The following is a 19,268-nucleotide window of genomic DNA, read 5'->3' as shown; positions in this document are numbered from 1 at the left end:
GGGCCTTCGTTTTCCTCTGCTGATCAGAGGTTGTAAATGCGCTCCACAGCCTCACTTAAAATCAAACAACCCAACGGCTAGCATGACGCTCTGAGAAGAAGAGCCATGAACTAGCACCACTGTCTTCTCAACCCTGGCCGTCTCCTTCATAAGCTGAAAGGAAAGTTGCTGATATAAAATAATAGACAAAACTCCAAGAAAGGAGGAAAGGCTTACTTCTTAATCTCGTCTTCTACTGCATTGACTCCCTCATTTTGGGGATTCTGGAATTTGTTGGTGGCGCTTCCAAAGTCACACAGGACGTAGTGGCCTCGGTCATGCAAGAGGATATTTTCAACCTGGAAAACATTCCCCAACCATCCATTCCAAGATATCATTTAATAATGGGTGTGAAGTTTTGGTTCTCATTCACATAAACAAAACATTTCTGACAATCCCATTCATGTGCCCAGGAAAGTTATTCTCCTCCAAGTATCTCAACAGGGGTCACCCCAAGTAGAACAAAAGAGCACAATAACAGGGGAAAATGAGAGTGGAGGCAGCAAAAAGAGGCAATTCCACAATGGGAAAGCAAGAGTCCCATATTTTTAGATTTCCAGCCACATTTCCCACCTCTGCAGAAACAGTCCTTATACTTTCAAGCCTCTGAATCTTTCCACATGCCCTTCTTTCAGTATAGAATTCTCTCTACGATTCCCACCTCCTTCCCCAAATATCAAAATCCCATTGCTCTTTCAAATCCAGTTTAAAAGCAACCTTTTCTTTGAAATGTTCCTCAGGCCCCGACTCAAACAAATGGAGCTCCTTCTCTGTGCTCCTTTAATGCTTCGCTCTTCCTGATGTCAGTGATCTCACTCGGGTCTTATAAATACACGCATCAATTTCTTTACTACAAGAGGTTAGGATTTTCACAATTAAGAAATATTGCGTTTTAGTTACTTCGCAAAGCATGTAAAGGCCTGTGGGCAATGAGCCGTTTTCCTGTTAAAGTATTAGCCTTGCCTTTTTACAGGACAGATGAATTCTTTAGGCAGTGAGTTAGGAGCTCTGGGGAGAAGGGAGCTTACAAAGACCAGAACCTAGAAAAATCCCCGGTATCAAAGGACTCTGCCAATGAAATAACAAATCCAAGACAGCAAGCACTACTGTACTCAAGACATATTGATTAATTTTTGTTATAGGTGAATTGGGCTGACTAGGACGCAGGAGGACAGACTTGGCTGTGTGGGGGCAGTAAAATGGCAGCCAAACATCATGTTAGACCAGTAAGTCTGTAGTCTCCTTGTTTTTTGTCTTCAGACTTCCAAAGACTGATCACCTTTGGAAAACAAAGTTAAGAGGAGACCGGAAGTACCTCAAGGACAAGCACAGGTATCCAGTCTTCTCTACCAGTGCCTCACACGGTGTTTGGTACAGAAAGTGTTGGTTGGTTAGAATTAACTAAAAACCAGAAACACATACAACAAACATGTGTGTGTGCACGTGTGTGTGTGTGTGTGTGTGTGTGAGGGGGAAGAGAGAGAGAGAGAGAAAGAGAGAGAGAGAGAAAGAGAGAGAGAAAGAGACTGTCAGAAACAGGACAGGAGCCAAATACCAGGCCTTATTATTACTACCAGTTCTTTTAAAAATATCTGGCCAATGGTAACAATCTCATTTATACATTTTAATTTTTATAAAATTATATACTATATAATGTTAATTTTATGGTCTGTATACGCAAATCCAATACCTAAAGTTTTTGCTGCAAACTGATTCTATATAGTTGACTGTTTCTTATTCCTATTGAGTCTCACTCATGGCAGTGTTGTAAGAGGGTTTTGTCATTGTTGTTAACTCTTGTTCTTGGAATTCATCTGAGGAAAGCTTTTGAGGCCTGAGTTTAAGTCTATTGTTCTTGCAGAGAGGATAAGCTTCTGCACCTGGGGCACTAAGAACCTATAATCACTTTAATCTAGAATTCTGACCTTGAGTTTTTTAGCCACACAGGCAGTGTGAACTATGTCCATCAACTTGCGTGATTAAGAATTCTCAGGGGAGACTGGTCCCCCACAGACAAAGCTGAGGCAGGCAAAGATGTCTACCATCTACAGCTTTTTTATAAAGCTCATCAGTTTAATCCAGGCACACAAAATGAAAAAGTCAAGCCATCCTGAACATATACTCACTTTGAGAACGTAAAATAATTCCAATAAAACAGCTTAGTATTTCCAGTCTAATTTAGAGGTTACAAAAACAACAGCTACCATTACTGAGCTTTTACTATTATGAGTACTCAGCACTTTGCATGATTGTCTTAATCCTCATAATAACAGTATAATAATATCCCCATGTTACAGATGGGGAAGTGAGGCTCACAGTGATTAAGCCAGGAAGGGAACTTCAGCAATCTAACGCTACAAGGGACAGGCCGAAAGCAGGTTAGAAGCAGAGCCATTACCCAAGGCCCCCAGCCCCACCCTCGAACCTGGTAGGGGAGATGACTAGACTCATGCAGAGGACTGGATACCAGCTTACGGATGGGGCTACCTTAGTTCTTTAGGTTCAGAAGTGCCCCTATAATAGGAATCTAGTCAATGAAGAACCAATGTCTAAATATTGGCCCTAAGCATTCCCTATATTGCCTAGTTTCTCCTTGTGTTCAATTGCTCACTCTCCGCTAGTCAAATCCTGGCCATTCTTCAAATCCTTGCTCAAGTCCTAACTCCTCAGTAAAACCTTCCATGGCCACCCTACCAATTCTACAGTATTTACTGTCACTAGGAGGGGTTGACAAAAGTAAGCCCTTTAGGCCAAACCAAGCCATTTCCTATCCTCTAGTCTCCGGCTGCTTTCCAGCTCCCACAGCAGGATGAGCAGTTGAGACAGAGACTGTCTGGCCAACAAGCCTAAAATTTTACTATCTGGCCCTATGCAGAGAAGTTTGCCAATTGATGGTCTATAATTACATCTTACCCAGACCAGTATGTTACACACATAGGGACCCCTACATCCCTTACACAGCATCATTCAGCAACAATCCTCCTTCCTGGACTCATGTATCTTACAGGACTCATGTGAAACCTCACTTCTCCTATTATACGTGTGCAGTTCCTTCCTAAATCAGTTTCTATACTTCTAATGCTGGAACGTACAACTTAGAAAACAGAAAAGTTAATTCACATCAAGATACAAACAAGGTAGCTCTGGAGAACAAAATCACTGGGGAAGGGAGGAGAACTAAGTAGACAAAGGACAGGATAAAGGTAAGGTACACTGGGGTTTTTTCCCCCTACCTTAAAAACTAGGTTGGTCTTTCTGGTTCGTTTCAGAGTGGCAGCCGTCAGGAGTCACACTATATCCAACCTGGTCCCCACTTCAGCTTGCCTCCCTCCCTCCCACAAAGACAACATTGTATAAAACTATACTTAAAGGAAAATCAGTTAAACATTAAGGGTGTGTACAAAAGTAGACAAGAGAGCCAGAACTATCACTGCAGGCAAAGCTTATCAATGGCAAAGAAATATCAATGCAGGTAAAAACAGTAACGCCTGCTTTGGCTTCTTTGCAAGTTTGTTGGGAGGATCAAAAGAAATTACAAAAGTACAATCTCTTGGCAGCAGCTGCCTTAGCACTTGCTGCATGCTTCGCACCCTCTCAGCCTGTCCCTGTGACTTGTTACACCTGTGAAAACCTTCAAGATCAAGCTGGCCGCTGCCCTCAGTCATCAGCGCCACCATCATCAACCAAACACTTGACAGAGAGCACGGTGTGTGGCAACCACATTGGACTGGGAGTTCAGAAGACCTAAGAGCCTATTATAGATGTTCTGACCTTGGACAAATCTCTGAAGCTCTTTGGGCTTGTTTCTCGTCAGCAAAGTAAAGCTGATAATATTTATGAAGCAAGTAAGAGAATGTACATGAAAGTAAACTGTCAGTATCTCTATGTAAACATAATTTGTTACTACCATTCATTTATTAATGAAACACATTTGAACTCCTACTACATATCAAGTACTTTTCTAGGTTCTGGGGATAAGGCTGAGAACAAATCAAAATTTATACTCTCGTGGAGCTTAATGTCCAGTTGAGGACTATAAGAAAGTAAGCACAATTGCCCAGCAGCGATCGATGTTATGAAAACATTCCAGCAGGTTACATATCTGTAAGTTTAAGAGGGATGCTACCGTAAACAGCAGGCGGGAAAGGACCGTTCCCAGCAGAGAACAGGCAGCATGAAGGTGCTGAGATGGGAGCGTGCTCGTGGTGTCTGAGGCAGAGGCAGGCCACTAGGGCTGGAACTGCACTGGGCTGGGCACTGGTACCGCAAAGAAAGGGGAAAACGTGGCACTGGGCATAATGTGGGCTAGTGCTCTTATGAATGGGGAGATAAGGCTGGGCCTTGGAGAAGTGAAGACCTTAGATAAGCGAAACTAGTAATAGGAACAAAGGCACAGAGGCAGGAGTGATACAGCAATGGTATCAGCAAATAATAGCACTTACTACCTACTAGATACTACCTCAGGCACTTTTACTTACAGTATTTCATGCAATTCTGACAAAGCCTCATTGTCCCCACTTAACAGATGGGAAAACAGAGTCCAGGTGCTGAACGTGCCTTAGGTCACAGGACTGGCAGAGCAGGATTTGGGCTCAGGCTGCCTGACTGCTGGGACTACACCCTCACCCACTGCACTGATGTGCGTTATGCAGTTAAGGAACATGGACAGTTCAGAATGGAGAAACAGATGGGAGCAGAAGGAGAGAGGACCAGAGAAGCAGACAGAGGGTAAACTGAAGAAGGCTACTAGGGAACCACTCAACATTTTTAACAGTCAGCAGCAGATGAAAAGAGGTGTTTTAGGGAGGTTAGCATGGTGACAGATGAGGGAGAAAAAGAAAGAAGACAATGAGGACAGGTGCAATCGTCCAGGTGTGAGGTGATTAGGGCCAGGTCTAGAATAGGACCGATGGGAATTAAACGAGATTAGGAAGACAGAGAACCAACAGGATATAATCTGACACCATCTTCTGCAACCTTCAGATAATGTGCACAGTGATTTTGTTTTTGGCAACGTCCCTTTTAGGATGTAAGCCCAGCATCGGTTACCAGTGCTTACAATCCTCAGATCGTTCTGCTCTTCGAGAGTTTAATTACGGCTGACCTTACTTCCCAACCTATTGTCTTAAGCGTATTATTCAAGTTGTCATTCCCAAATTCTGCTTAGAGCTTTAGCTAAAAGGTCTGGAAAGCCACCTCCCACTGACCTCTACATCTTCACATTATTTCAAACAGATATGGCATTCAGGCATTTGTGTCACAGAATTTATTCCCACTGGAAATTCTGGAGGATTAGATGAATGCAGGTTTTCAAACCCGTGATTCTAAAAATAATCTCCATCCTATTGTATACTTCATGAGATCGAAAATCTCTTTCTGACAAAAGAGACATCCTGACTTTTTCAATTATTAAGTCTTAACCCTTTATCCCCTTTATTAAGTGCCGTGACAAACAGGATGGTACAATACAGCAAAATCAAACAAACCAAAACCAAATGGAAGCGAAAAACCTTAGCCTTTGTTGTGGGTTGATCACTGCATGAGCTGTGCAGGTCACAGCCTTTCTGGACAGAGGTCACCTCATTGGTCAAAGGAGAGGGCTAGCTAAGATGACCTTCCCAGTCTGTGACACCATGATCTGTAATAAAAATAATTTCTTATCTTCCCTCAGAGAAAAAAACATTTTAAAATGGGAGAAATAATCAAAATGTTAAAATAATGTATTTGAGGAAGGCCCTTCCTGAAAGAACAGCACTTCCGTTATGGTTATTTTTAGAACATGAGCTGCTTAAGGACCAGGACCGCTTACATACATGTTTCCTGTATGTAATTTGAAAGAAAGACCATACATACAGTGGGCAGGGCAAGAGGGGTTTTTCTCAGTGTTGCACGTGAACAAGCAGACCCCACAGAGGGTGGCACCAGCTCAACAAGGGAGTGCACAGCTGGTCTGGCCTGTGATTTCCCATGCCCCACCGGCTTTTATTCCCAGTGGTGCCTCCTCACCCAAAGGAAATCCTGCTCGTAGAGAAGCAACCAGGAGACCAGTGACAGGAGCATCAAGAACATCTTGGCTCTGGTTACCACGAGGACTGTGGTGGCTGGTTCCAGCAGTGACACAGCTCAGAGTGGCCCAGACTATGTGATACAGCAACACGGCAGGGCAAACAGGAGGTATGTGGGGACTTTTCGCTCCTGCCTCAGGCAGCTGGCAGTGCGGCAGGTAAATGTGACTGCCCACCGTGCACATACTAGTAGGAATCGACAGAATCTAACATGCTAAGGAAAGCATCTAGACGGCACAGAGTGTGAGATCTGGGGAGTTATGGAAGGCTTCATCAAAACAACCAGGAGTTAACAACTAAAATCAACAGTGACAGGAGTCCTCTGGAACAATCACAATCGAGGCCTCTTCCCAGGGACCCGTTTACGGTCACTACTTCCAAGGTAGAGGGGAAAGGGCACCACTACTAGTGCCCCGCAGCATAACTAATGGCCTTCAGTATCGATTAAAACACAACTACAGAGCCCGACACTGTGCTCAGCGTCGCTCTGCGTCCTGGGACCATGGAGCAGAGGCAGGGGACAGGGCCCGGGGGCAGGATGGAGATCGGAACGTGGCAGCCTTTTGCTCATGCCGCGGCCGCACCCTCAGACTCCAGTTTGCTCCACATCCCTCTACTGAGACATCTCATAGGCTGTTCAGTGCAGTGAACGGAGAGGTGGGGCTCCTGCGGCCTGAGCCCAAGTGCAGACCGACTCCGTGTCCCCAGGTAAGACACTGGGCTCTGTACCTCAGGTTCCCATCACTGGGTGACGCTTAGCCACCCCCTCTCAGGAGCACTGTGAACACCACGGGGCAATAACATGCCGGGAATATGGAAACTGGGTAGGCACTACTTACGGGTGTGAAATGATTATCATTTTGACCTCATTTAATCCAACAGATATTGAAAAAAGGTAAAATAAAGGAAGACTTTCTTGAAGAACATGGGACTAGCACTCCGTAAAGGATACTTGAGGGCCTCTGCCTCTCCCCTGGCTCTCACCTGCAGACCCTCTCAGGACTTACTGTGCCGGGATGTGCCTGACAGGACATGCACGCTCTCATTTAACCCTATCTGAACCCTAACAAAGCTGGCACTGTGTCTCTAGTTCACAGACGAGGAAACTGAGGCTCAGAGGCTGATTATACATGAAGCCACTTGGTTTTCACCTTTCATCATTTTGTTGTATAAAGTTCAGTATTTTACCTATTTCTGTTTCAAGTCTAAACAGTTCATTTACATCCTCTCACCAATACTTGAAACACCTTGAAAGTAAGACCAAAGAATTATGTACTTATGAAGTTGGACAATTAAGTTCGAGAACTTGTTGCAACGATGTTTTTAATCTTTTTTGATATCAGAGGGATTATCCATTACGAATTTGTACCAACTGGACAGTTAACCAAGTTTACTATTTGAAAGTGCTAAAAAGGCTGCATGAAAAAGTTAGATGACCTGAACTTTTTGCCAACAATTCATGGCTCTTGCATGACGACAACGCACCACCTCACACAGCACTGTCTGTGGGGGCGTTTTTAGCCAATAAATAATTGTTTATTCCTTCCCTACATACCTGATCTGGCCCTCAATGACTTCTTTCTTTACTCGAAGATAAAGAAAATATTGAAAGGAAGACATTTTGATGACATGCATGACATCAAGGGTAATATGACGACAGCTCTGATGGCCATTCCAGAAAATGAGTTCCAAAATTGCTTTGAAGGGTGGACTAGGAGCTGGCCTCAGTGCACAGCTTTCTATCGGAAGTACTTAGAAGGTGATGGTAGTGATATTCAGCAATGAGGTATGTAGCACTTTTTCTAGGATGAGTTCGCGAACTTAATTGTCCGACCTCGTATACTACGCTAGGCTCATATCTACTGAGATGTATTCTCCTTTTTCTACTCAGAAAAAGGGCTGACTATGGGCAGAGATACACTGGAAAAGAATGTCTAAGGCTTTTGGAGGTATGTACCTATCTTCCTGAAAGCTAACTGCTTCAGCACAGAAATGCCAGTATATATGTTCCACTTCACACCCACTAAAGATGGCTAAAATAAAAAAAGACATTAACAAATATTGGTAAGGATGTGGAGAAACTGGAACCCTTCTATACTGCTGGTGGGATGTAAAATGGTGCAGCCAATTTGGAAGACAGTTTGACAATTCCTTAAAAAGTTAAACATAGTTACCATATGACACAGTAATTCCATGCCTAGATATACACCCAAGAGAACTGAAAACGTGTGCCTACATAAAAACTAGTATATGGGTGTCCACAGTAGCCTTATTTGTAATAGCCAAAGTAGAAACAACTCAAATGTCCATCAACTGATGAATGGATAAACAAAATGTGGTCTACCCACACCACGGAATATTCTGCCACGAAAAGGAATGAAGTACTGATACATGTTACAACATAGATGAACCTTGGAAACATTATTCAAGGTGAAAGAAATCAGATACAAGAGGTCGTACACTATATGAGCCCACTTTACATGCAATGTCCAGAGCAGGCAATAGAAATTAGATTAGTGGTTGGGAGAGGGGGAATGAGGAGTGATTGTTAATGGATACAGGGTTTCTTTGGGGGATGATGAAGTGTTTGGGAATTAGATAGTGATGATGGTTGCATAGCCTTGTAAATATACTAAGATCCACCAAATTATACACTTTTAAAGGGTGAATTTTATGGTATGTGATTTATATCTCAATTTTTTTTTTAAAAAGCCAACAAAACAAAACACCAAAACCTCAAAACAGAAATGCCAGTGTGCTGCTGTGATGCTCAAACTTTAGAATATACAAAACCCACTCGGGATGCTTAGTAAGACATAAATTCCTGGGCCTCCCTGGCACCACCACCAAAATTATAGCCCCACAGATTCAGTGCGGAACCCAGCAGCCTGCATTTAACAAACGTGCCAGGAGGTTGCTGATGCAAGATATTAGCCATGAAGCACATTTCGCACAACACAGGTGTAACGGAAAGAAATTGTAATTTAGAATCAGAATTCTGGGATTGCTTCTTCCTAGTTATATGACCTCAGGCAAGTCATGTAACGTCTCTGCTCCTGAGTATCCTCAATGATAAAATGTAAAGAACGTCGCCCTCCAAAGAGGACAGGTACATCAAAGTGTCCAGTAGAGTACATGGCACACAGTCAATGCCCCATAAATGCTAGCGAATCCTAACTGGGTGCCAATTCCATACAACAAACATTGTCAAGTGACTATGATATGAAAGCCCCAGTGCAAAGGGATGGTAATTAGTTGAATAAATATTACAAATAATCAATTAATGGTTTTTGAAAAGTATGAAATCGACTTTAAAGACCAAGCATCAATGTTTACAAACTATCTAAATTAGCACATTACTTTCATGACCCCGGAAAAGTGAATTTGGGAGTATATCAGGAAAAAAAAAAATGTGTTTAAGCATTTGATGATTATAAAGAATTTCAGAAGGCTACTCACTTACGTCATGAAATTGATACCTGTACTATACTGTTATCTCTTTTTTTCCCTTTGTATTTTCTCCCTTCAAGTAGAATGTAAGCTTAGAATTTGGGACCATGCCTCAAACTTCTCTCACATCCCCACAGCCTTCGCCGATCCCTGGGGCAGGTAGAAAATACTCTGTAAGAAGACACTTAGTGAGACACTATGGTCTGTTACCTTCAGGTCACGGTGGATAATAGGAGTCTTGCACTGATGCAGGCGGGCAACAGCTTCACAGGTGTCACAAAATATCTGGAGCACTTCATTCTCTGTAAAACCTGTTTGCAGGCGTTGGTTCATCAGGTTGACCACCTGGCCTCCTGAAAGGGGTACAGATCGAAGGAGAGGGTGTAAACATTCAGCCTCATCACTTACCCAAGAGAGTGAATGGCTGTCCACAGAGCATCCTGCACCAAGCTAACAGAGCTCAGCGATCACTCATTGAGCCAGGGATAATACGCAGGTGTCTTGATTCCCAGCCTGGGATTCGTTTTCTTACAATCCAGTGCTTCCTCTAATGCGTCAAAAACACAGTGGCCGTATTTTATAAAGCAGCCCAGATGTGAGCTGCTCTCATTACGTCTTCAAGATCAGTTGTAGAAATGACAGTGGTCCCGCTCTTAGCTGCCTGGTTAAACTGTCCCCATTGTATATGAGACAAGGCCACAGCTTCAACTTGCCATATGTGTTAGCAAACATCCAGTTGCGCAACAGACCCCAGGAGAAGGAAGAAGACAGCTTTATAGTGTCTGCTTTAGGAAAAGCCTGGTCTCTCTGGGTTCACTACTTGCTGACTCGTCTGGAGAAACGCTACACCAACATTTAATCTCTAGGACCAAAGACTGATGGCCTCACTTACAAAATTCGCCAGATCCCTGGATACATTGCCTCGTCTCTAAACATTTTACTGTCCAAAAAGAAATAGGCAGCAGGAAACAAACTGTCAAGTTCAAATCTGGTAGTATTATATTTTACAAAATCAGGTTAACAGTTATTACAGTAAAGGCTGAAATTACTGGTAACATCACATTTTTGTGATTAGCGACATATTTAATTTATGAACAGGTATCTTTAAAGGCAAGGAAAATTAGTGGACATTAGGGTGACTACAAAATAGTGAGTCAGTGACCCAAGCTTCTAAGTGGCAGCTGCTTAGGCTAAAAAAGCCAAACCTCTAAACAATGGTTGTATGAAATGCAGTCAACTCTGAATAAATTAAGTCACAGTCTGGATTGCCCAAGATAAGTGCTGCTTGAAACTCCATGCTTTTAACTACTTAACTCCACTGTTAAGAGCAGCATGTTGTGAATGTAACCTTACTGGCAATTACAGCTCTCGAGCAAGGGGAGGAAGGTCACTCCCATTAAACGAAAATAACTCTTTTACTCCGTAACACAAGGATGGTGGTGTGGGTGGAGAAGAGAACACAAGAGTGAGGGAGTGGGGAAGCTGAATTGTTTCTTTAGTCCGTCTGGAGTTGGGTCTTTATCCTGTGCCTTCATCATTTGTTTTAAAGCATCACAAAGAACACATTCATTCTCATTCTCATACATGCTCATTCATATACAAGCACCAAACCTTCCTGAAGCTAACAAACATGGAGTTTTGTATTATCCACCACTTTGAACTGTTTGTTCAAAGAATAACCAAGAGGCGACAGATAGCAGGCTCTGTATCTTTTAGCCTGGTAGTTTTCCAATCTTTAAAACCAGAAAAACATACATTTGGGTACAGTGCAAATTAACTGAGATGACCACCATGCCCTTGACAAAGAAAGCATTAGTGAAATGAGAGCTCAGGGAACGGTTCATATACTCACCCCGACAGAAGTCCATCAGAATGAGCACTTCCCATACGTCACCGCTACTCACATTGTTGATGCTGGAGTCGATGTAACCCACAATGTTCTTGTGTCCTGACAGGTCCCTCTGTGAAGACGAGTTGAGAAACACATTATTAGTTACAGACACCGATACAGACAGAAGGAGCCAGTCGGTTCTGTGAGCACAGATAATGTACACACACAGAGACCACACTAACAGTGGTGGGAGGGAAGGCTAAGGAACGGGGTTAAAAGCAGGTTACCAGTGGTCTCTGAGATTCCTGGCCAGATCTTCGATAGCAATTCTGCAACCCTACTAAACCGCAGCTCTCTCCTAAAGTCAGGTCTTGAACCCAGTGGACACAGGGTGCTGACCTGCTTGCTGCAACAGTGCTCCATGTAAACCAGAAGCAAAGATCCCCATTTCCAGACACACTGTCAAGGGGATAAGAGGAGAGAGCCAGTATGAACTATTTAAATATGTGAATGTTTAATTCAGAAAAGTGAATATTTTTTTCCTGGTTGCAGGGACTCGTGTGAATTCAATTTGGCCTTAAACTGAGTTCATGCTGTTTTTCTACCTTTAGGAAATATATGAAAAGAACAACTGCTTTACAAAGTTTTGAAGGGACTACAATGGCATCTAGACCTAAGCATTTTACTTGTAATTAAGACTTTCAAGCCAACCAGCTGGGATATAAATAAGATGGGTCATGTTTCCAGCTCTCTGGTTGGAATTGCATATGATCTCTCAGGGGTGCTCTTGGAATTAATTTTGTTTCAGGACCCAGAGAGGCACTGGAAGTTGCCTTATACCCTGGCATACTTATTTCAACATCCATAGAGGTTAATCTTTGCAATGATGATGTTCAAAATCCAAGGTCATTAATGAGCAAAAAGTGAGCTAGCTGGGTTATTAGGATTTTTGCACAAATACAAAATAAGGTTTTATTTTTTGAACTAAAATTCTAAAAAATTATTTTACTTTTGTTTAATAAAAAGTAGGAGGGAGGGTGTGGAAAAAATGAGTTTCTGTAAGAATCGGCTTACATATTTAACATTTTGGACCACAGAATAGTAACTACCACCGCACTAACTAGAGATTTCACTGTTTACAGTAATAAATAAAGTCTCTTTTAATCGAAATCACATACCAAAACAAGAGGAAGCATCTCATTATCAAATGAACACAACTGAACCCTGTGCATAAAAGTTAAAACTCATTTTTAAAAAAGCTAAAACTCATTAGAACTTTCCTTTGAGCGAAGGATTAAGAATGGCTATTGTCTCAGAAAGGTAGACCAAAGGTAGAAATGTGCAATTGGCAATGGGGAAGTCGCTGGAGATCTATGTAAGGACAGTTTCAGAGAAAGGATGGAACGGAGGTAAGAATGGAATTGGACTTGCAAAGAATGGGAGTTGAATATGTATAGCCAGCGACTGTACATTACTCTTTCAGAACATTTTGTGCTTAAGAGAGGAACAGCAATGAGGGAAAGAATTTTTACTATGGAAAAGAATTAGGCACTGGACAGTGGAAGGAGTCAGGAGAAAAAGTTTTAAGATACAGGAGAGAGAGGCTGAGGATAATTGATGAAAAAAGTTCTATAGCTAGAAGAGGTAGGGATTCAAAGCACTGTTAAAGGGGCTGGTCTTGGAAAGATATTTCTTTCCTGGCAAGAAGGAAATAAAAACAGATATGCATATTGGTTTAGGATTGGGAAAAAAGGGAATTTGAGTGAGTTCAGATCTACTGTTCTGTTTTTGGTAGAGGGCAAAATCATCAAGTGTAAAGGAATAAGAAAGAAGCTTGATGAGAGAAATAAAAGTCTTAGAACAACTACTTTGGATATAACAGACAAGACAGATAACGAGACAGAAAAGCAGTCTCTGGAGTTCAAGTTTCTGCAAGGGAAAGTGATTTCCGGGCTCATGTGTTAGAGGACTAGCATTCTCTCTGCTTTTCAGTCTTATTATCAACTCTTCTAGAATTTGTTTCCACTTACACAGTCCTGGAAGTAGGCAGAATTAGCGAGAAGTTCTTTGAAACCAAAATGGAGGAGGATCACGTCCTCCAAATGCCCGCAAGGAGGAATGAAGACTAATGCTTCTACATTTAACTATGAAAAAGAATCAGCAATGTTGCCTGAGTTTGTCTCACCCCAAGAGAAATAATAAAGAATCAAGAAGAAAAATAAAAAGCATTTGGTGGAGCCAAGAGGAGGCCAAGATCTATTAGAGCACCCGATCTGGACAGCTAACATCTGCAGATGGCATCCTAGGACAGTTTGCCAAATTGTCTGCAATGAATTCAAGCCCAGATTCCTGTTCATTTTGTCTTCTGCAGAAATCCCGAGATATATCCATGCAGAAAAGATCACCTCTTTGGAGGGAGTCTATGACTTTTAACGACTTGATGATGCAGCAACCTCTCAGATTTTAGAATAAAATATCACTGGTTTATAACTGATAAACCAGATGGAGCAGATCTGTTTGAATGGCTGTGAAATGCAGAAAAGGTCGAGAGAAAAATCTTACTGCAAATTGAGACTGACTTGCATTTACTACAGTGGCATCAGTTCTCAGCAGCAATGGGCAAGAAGATGTCCCACCTTTCCCTGGTTTTAGTTAAACGACCAGCTCCAGGCTTATAGATAGACTGAACGTAAAGGGATGGAACCCACATGAGGGACACCTCAGTTACCATTGTTTACTCAGGAAAAGGCAGGACGTGAGGATAATGCTTTGATGCCCTTGGCTACAACTAGTATTTGGAGTATTGGGATATAAGTCTATATGGTGAGTCTAAGCCAAACCTGAGCTTTGACTTTGAGGTCAAATATATAACGTTGAGGGGTGAACACAATGCAGTAATATATAGATGATGTATTATAGAATTGTATATGTATCTAATTTTATTAACCCATGTCACCCCCAATAAATTTAAAAAATAAAAATAAACAACCATGCTTTAAAAAAAGAACCCTGAGTTTTAGGGGAGTGGGAAATGTTCAGTTAAACTATAGGTCAGATCAGTTTATATCATACGACTTAAACAGTGATAAACCTAAAGAGACTGTGTTATCATTTTAAACTTTATTTTTAAATTAACATTAAACAAGATTAATAAGGTGCTGACAACATGTTATTAGAAGACCTGCTTTACTAAATAGACATTTAAAGTGGTTTATAGTTAGCTTACTAACTTTCATATTTAACTGCTTGAAGTACTGAAAACCTTTTTTTCAAACACACCATTTGAAAATCAGCAAAATCAGGCCTTCAACCCAGATTATTAGGTTGGTGCAAAAGTAATTGCGGTTTAAAAGATTAAAAGTAATTGCAAAAGCCACAATTACTTCTGCACCAACCTAATACAAATTTCAAGTTTACTGGGGTCCTAGTTAATGATGCTTGCAGCACAAAACAGTGTTCTATCCCTAGCTTCAAAATCCCAGTGGAAGGAAAATTCCTATGTGAGAATCTTAAGGCCTTATAAGGAAGCGGAGGACTCAAGTCCTAAGCATATCTCTAAAAACCTGTATGTTCAAGAAAACAAAGAAGATAGCATTCTAAATGGCATATCAATAGTATCACTCACCTCAAAATAGTAAAAATGAGTATTGCATGTAACTAATTTACATATACATCATCCTCTCAGGCCACCCTTCCTTGCAATGTCAGTATAATACCTGCAAATTTCCAACTCTCATTGTGCTTTCATTTGCACACATATAGTAAGTTCTCAAAGAGGTATATTAACTTGTTTTGACCCTCCATTCAAATACTCAATGTTTTCTCATTTTATGACTCAGCACTATTGCTGCCTACTTCTAGAATCACGCTATAGTTCCACAGACCCTTTTAACCAAATTTCAGCTTCTTCTTAATTTAAAGATGCAGTTCTAAGGCCTGGAATTAGCTTATCCCTCCCAAAGTTGCTTTGTAAAAAAAGTCTTCTGCCTTGCTATTCCTGACCCTTTTTTTCTCCATTACTCTAAATTTCCTTTATAACTCTCTTCAAGGAGTTATTCACAGGTAAACAAAAACTATCAAGACCAGTGCAGTAGTGAAAAGAAACAGTCTGAGATGTGGGCTGGCCCTGGAGTTCTACTGAATGGCCAAGGTATCTGGGGTCCGTGTGGGTTTCTGCTACATAAGAAGTTCCAGGTATTCTCTTACTTATCCTCATTTTTACTCTCCCTTCCCCAGGTCTTTCTCATTAATTAATCCTGTACTTACTTGAATAGATCGTTAAGAATCATTTAGAGCCTGATTCTAGAGCAGTGCTGTGAGACTTTAATATGTACATGAACCACCTGGGGATTGTTTAAAAATAGATTCTAATCCCGTGGCTCTGGGAGGGGGCCTGGCGTGCTCCCGTCAGCCCAGTGCCACGGAAGGCAGCAAAGATCCAGGGCAGTGCTGCTGAGAATGTGGTCCACGAACATTTGCTGGTCAGTACACTGTTACCAGGCCACAAGGAGATGAGGAGCTTGTTCCACGACATACACCAGTCAAGTCACTGAGCTGTTTTCTTCTCCTAGTGAGACTTGACCTATGAGAAGAATCGTTCATTGATTTACAATCTGGCACAAGATCCTTTGAGTAGCACCCCTACATTTATATGGACAATTGATTTCTGATAAGGGTGCTAAGACAATTTAATGTGGAAAAGAATGGTCTTCAAAAACTGGCGCTGGGACAACTGGATATCTACATGCCAAAGTATGAAGTTGGATCCCTACCTTATAACATACACAAAAATTAACTCAAAGACCAAAGATCTAAAAACTCCAAGAAAACATTATGTGCAAATCTTCATGATGTTGGATGCTCAACACCATTAATCATTAGGAAAATGCAAATCAAAACCAGAATGAGATGGCTAGAATCAAATGCAAATTAAAACCACTAGAATGGCTATAATTAAAAACAGAAACAATACAAAAATGTCAACAAGGACATGAAGATTGGAAACTTGGTACATTGCTGGGTAGGAATATAAAATAGTGCAGCTTCTGAAAAACAGTTTGAAATTTTCTAAAATGTAGAGTTGCCACATGACCTAACAATTTAGACCTAGTATGTATATACCTAAGAGAAATGAAACATTATGTTCACAAAAACTGGTAAACAAATGTCCATAGAAGCATTAGTTGTAATAGCCAAAAAGTGGAAACAACCCAAATAGCCATCAAGATTCAAAAATATGGCATATCCATATAAAGGAATATTATGCAACCATGAAAGTGAATGAAGTACTGATACATGCTACAACATAGATAAACTTTGAGATGTTATGCTCAAGGAAAGAAGTCAGACACAGAAGGCCACATATTATGTGAGCCCTTTTATAAGAAACGTCCAGAACAGGCAACAGAAAGTAGATTATGGTTGTCAGGGACTGAGTGGTGGGGAAATGGGGAGTGACTGCTAAAGGGTACAGGGTTTCCTTTGGGGTGATGAAAAAATGTTCTAGAATGAGATAAATGGTGATAGGTGATTTTGTGAATATACTACAAATCAATTACATTTAAAAGGGTGATTTTTGTCTCAATTTACAACTTTTCTTTGTAATAATGCAAGTTGGGGAAAACATAAAATAAAACGAACACACAAGGGGAAAAGAAAAAGGAAACAAGATCCTTTGAATAACACTGTTTCAGAGCAACCAGATAGCCCATTTCTGAAGCCCTGCCTTTTGACAAGCAGTTTTCTTAGAATAATGTCAATTCCTTGGGCCATCAGCCCATCTTCAGATAGCCCTCACTGTTGGTCAGTTCTTCCTTACATCCAGCTGGAAACTTCTACCTCCTGATTCGAGACTGTCCTCTTCAGAGCAAAAAGAACAAGTCTAGACTATTTTTTCACTTTCTAAACAACTGAAATATGACTATTTAGATCCTCAAGTTTCTTAAACATACCCACTTTCTTTGACATAATTTTTACTCCCATCATCATCCTGGCTGCTTCCATGTTTAAACGCTTTGCTTTGTCTACATCCTTTTTATAAGAATGGCCCCAGGAAATGAATGAAACCAGGCCTGATCTGACTCATGCAGAGTAGACCTGCACTATCACCTTCTATTAATTTTATTAATGTAGCTAAACAATACATTCTTTTGGCCGCCACATCACACTACACAGTCATAGCGACTTGACTAACCACTAAGATACTTAAATCTTTCCCCACGCAGGCTGTTTTTTTCATCTTTGCCTTCCCAGAACTGTGCTTATAAATCCGGTCAAAATAAAATAAAAATCCAAGTAGTATATAACCTTACCTTGTTATTTCATCTCATCAGGATCAGTCCATTGCTCCAATTTGTAAGGATCATCTTGGATCCTGATTCTATCACCCAATGTAGCTGTTATATCTTTGAATTTTATATTAGGTACATAATTGATAAGTGTGTCTTCTATTTATTTAACCAAGTTATTCCTTAAATGTAAAATAACATAAAGCTAATGGTGAGCTGCAGTGCTTTTTTACTCAGAAGGTTACGTCCAGATTAATATGAAACCATTATAAACAGTAGCAATTACACCCAGCATCCAACTACACTCTCCAGCTTGCGCACAGATCTCTGGTGAGTGTCCTTACCCAGAGGACACAATGCAGACCCTGCGCCTGCTGCCCTGCCCTCAGCTCCCTGTCTAGAAACCTCTCCAAAGGAAGATGTGATGTTGACATGACGTGGCTTCTTCTTATTCAACCTGAAGGCACTTTGGATCCCTGCTTATTCGTCCAAGTAACTATAACACAGCTTAAAATTTAATTTAATCTTTACAAATAAGTAACATGTTAGCACTCAGAGAGTAAAAAATAGTAGACAATTATTTTCTACCTCAGTACTCGTTCCCCGTAGAGAACACTGCCCCTCTCTGTCCTTTCCTCCTTTCTCCCTATCCTCCCTTCCTCCCCCCCCCCCCATCCTTCCAGTATTTTTTCAGGCAAAGTCAAACAACATGTATTATGTACATGTACACAATTCTTACAATCTCTGAGAGAGGTAGGGCTGGGGTTATGGTCTCTATCGGACAGAAATCTGAGTCTCAGGGACGTAAAATCATCACAAAGGGCTTTGATTAAAAATGTCAGGAATTTTTTTTTTTAAGTTAGTTGAATACATGCACTTATCTCTGCATCCTTCTACAGCCTCACTAAGTGATGTAAAAGTGTTTGCTTTTTAAAAGACATAAACTGAAGACTTCTGCTTCCAGGAAGATGGAGTAAGATGTTTCTTCCCCTACTCCCGCTAGGTACAACCAAATACTTTGGACATTATATATAAAACAAACATAATAAGAAGAGTCTTAAATGTGAGAGAGAGGAAGGCAGACTGGCTAGGAATTTTGTGATCCAAGGAATGAGATGGTTGTGAGTTGCCTGGGTTTTCTTTTTGCTTCCTATATCCCAGGCTGGAAACTAAAGAAGCCAACAAGCTGAAAGCACCAATGAGCACAGACAGAAAGCCCCAATGAGAGTCTGTTCTCTCTCTAGCCAAACCTACGAGTGTGGCAACGTAGTAAGAAAGAAACTCATAGATACTAACCTTTCTTCTCCAGTCAAAAACCACAGAAAACAACTGCAGCCCTCCCCCAGCCAGGCCAACAGAGGCCAAGAGGGAGCCAAGATTTCCATCCTCACGGGGCTACAACAGATCATCCCCACCCACCCACTGGGTTGTGGTAGAGAAGGCTGAGTAGGGAATCAGGACCGTCATCTCTGTAGGCAGTAAGGGGATGGTGTCAGGAGGCAAAGCGGAAAGTCAGGACCTCACAACCACCAAGTCGTACGTAGGCCAACTCCCACCCCCATGGTGCCAGTGGAGGCCACAAGAGGAGCAAGAACA

The 19,268-nt window shown here is 41.4% G+C and overlaps 1 protein-coding gene across 11 annotated transcripts in view; it reads right to left on the bottom strand.

The window, feature by feature from the left end:
- Positions 1–19,268, bottom strand: part of AAK1 (AP2 associated kinase 1) — a 157,672-nt gene that overhangs the window by 57,793 nt on the left and 80,611 nt on the right. For all 11 annotated transcript variants that reach the window (XM_074332105.2, XM_074332106.2, XM_019718454.3 and 8 more), the window contains 3 exons: positions 11,407–11,515; positions 9,765–9,907; positions 217–338 (listed from right to left, as the gene is read on the bottom strand). In XM_074332105.2, the coding sequence (XP_074188206.2) occupies positions 217–338; positions 9,765–9,907; positions 11,407–11,515 (374 nt within the window). The remainder of the gene's footprint in view (positions 1–216; positions 339–9,764; positions 9,908–11,406; positions 11,516–19,268) is intronic.

The sequence above is a fragment of the Rhinolophus sinicus genome, chromosome 2 (assembly GCF_057876585.1).
Source record: "Rhinolophus sinicus isolate RSI-liver-muscle chromosome 2, RSI-T2T, whole genome shotgun sequence".
NCBI classification, from domain to species: domain Eukaryota; kingdom Metazoa; phylum Chordata; class Mammalia; order Chiroptera; family Rhinolophidae; genus Rhinolophus; species Rhinolophus sinicus.
The sequence above is the reverse complement of the archived record's forward strand: the minus strand, read 5'-3'. Positions and strand labels throughout refer to the sequence as shown.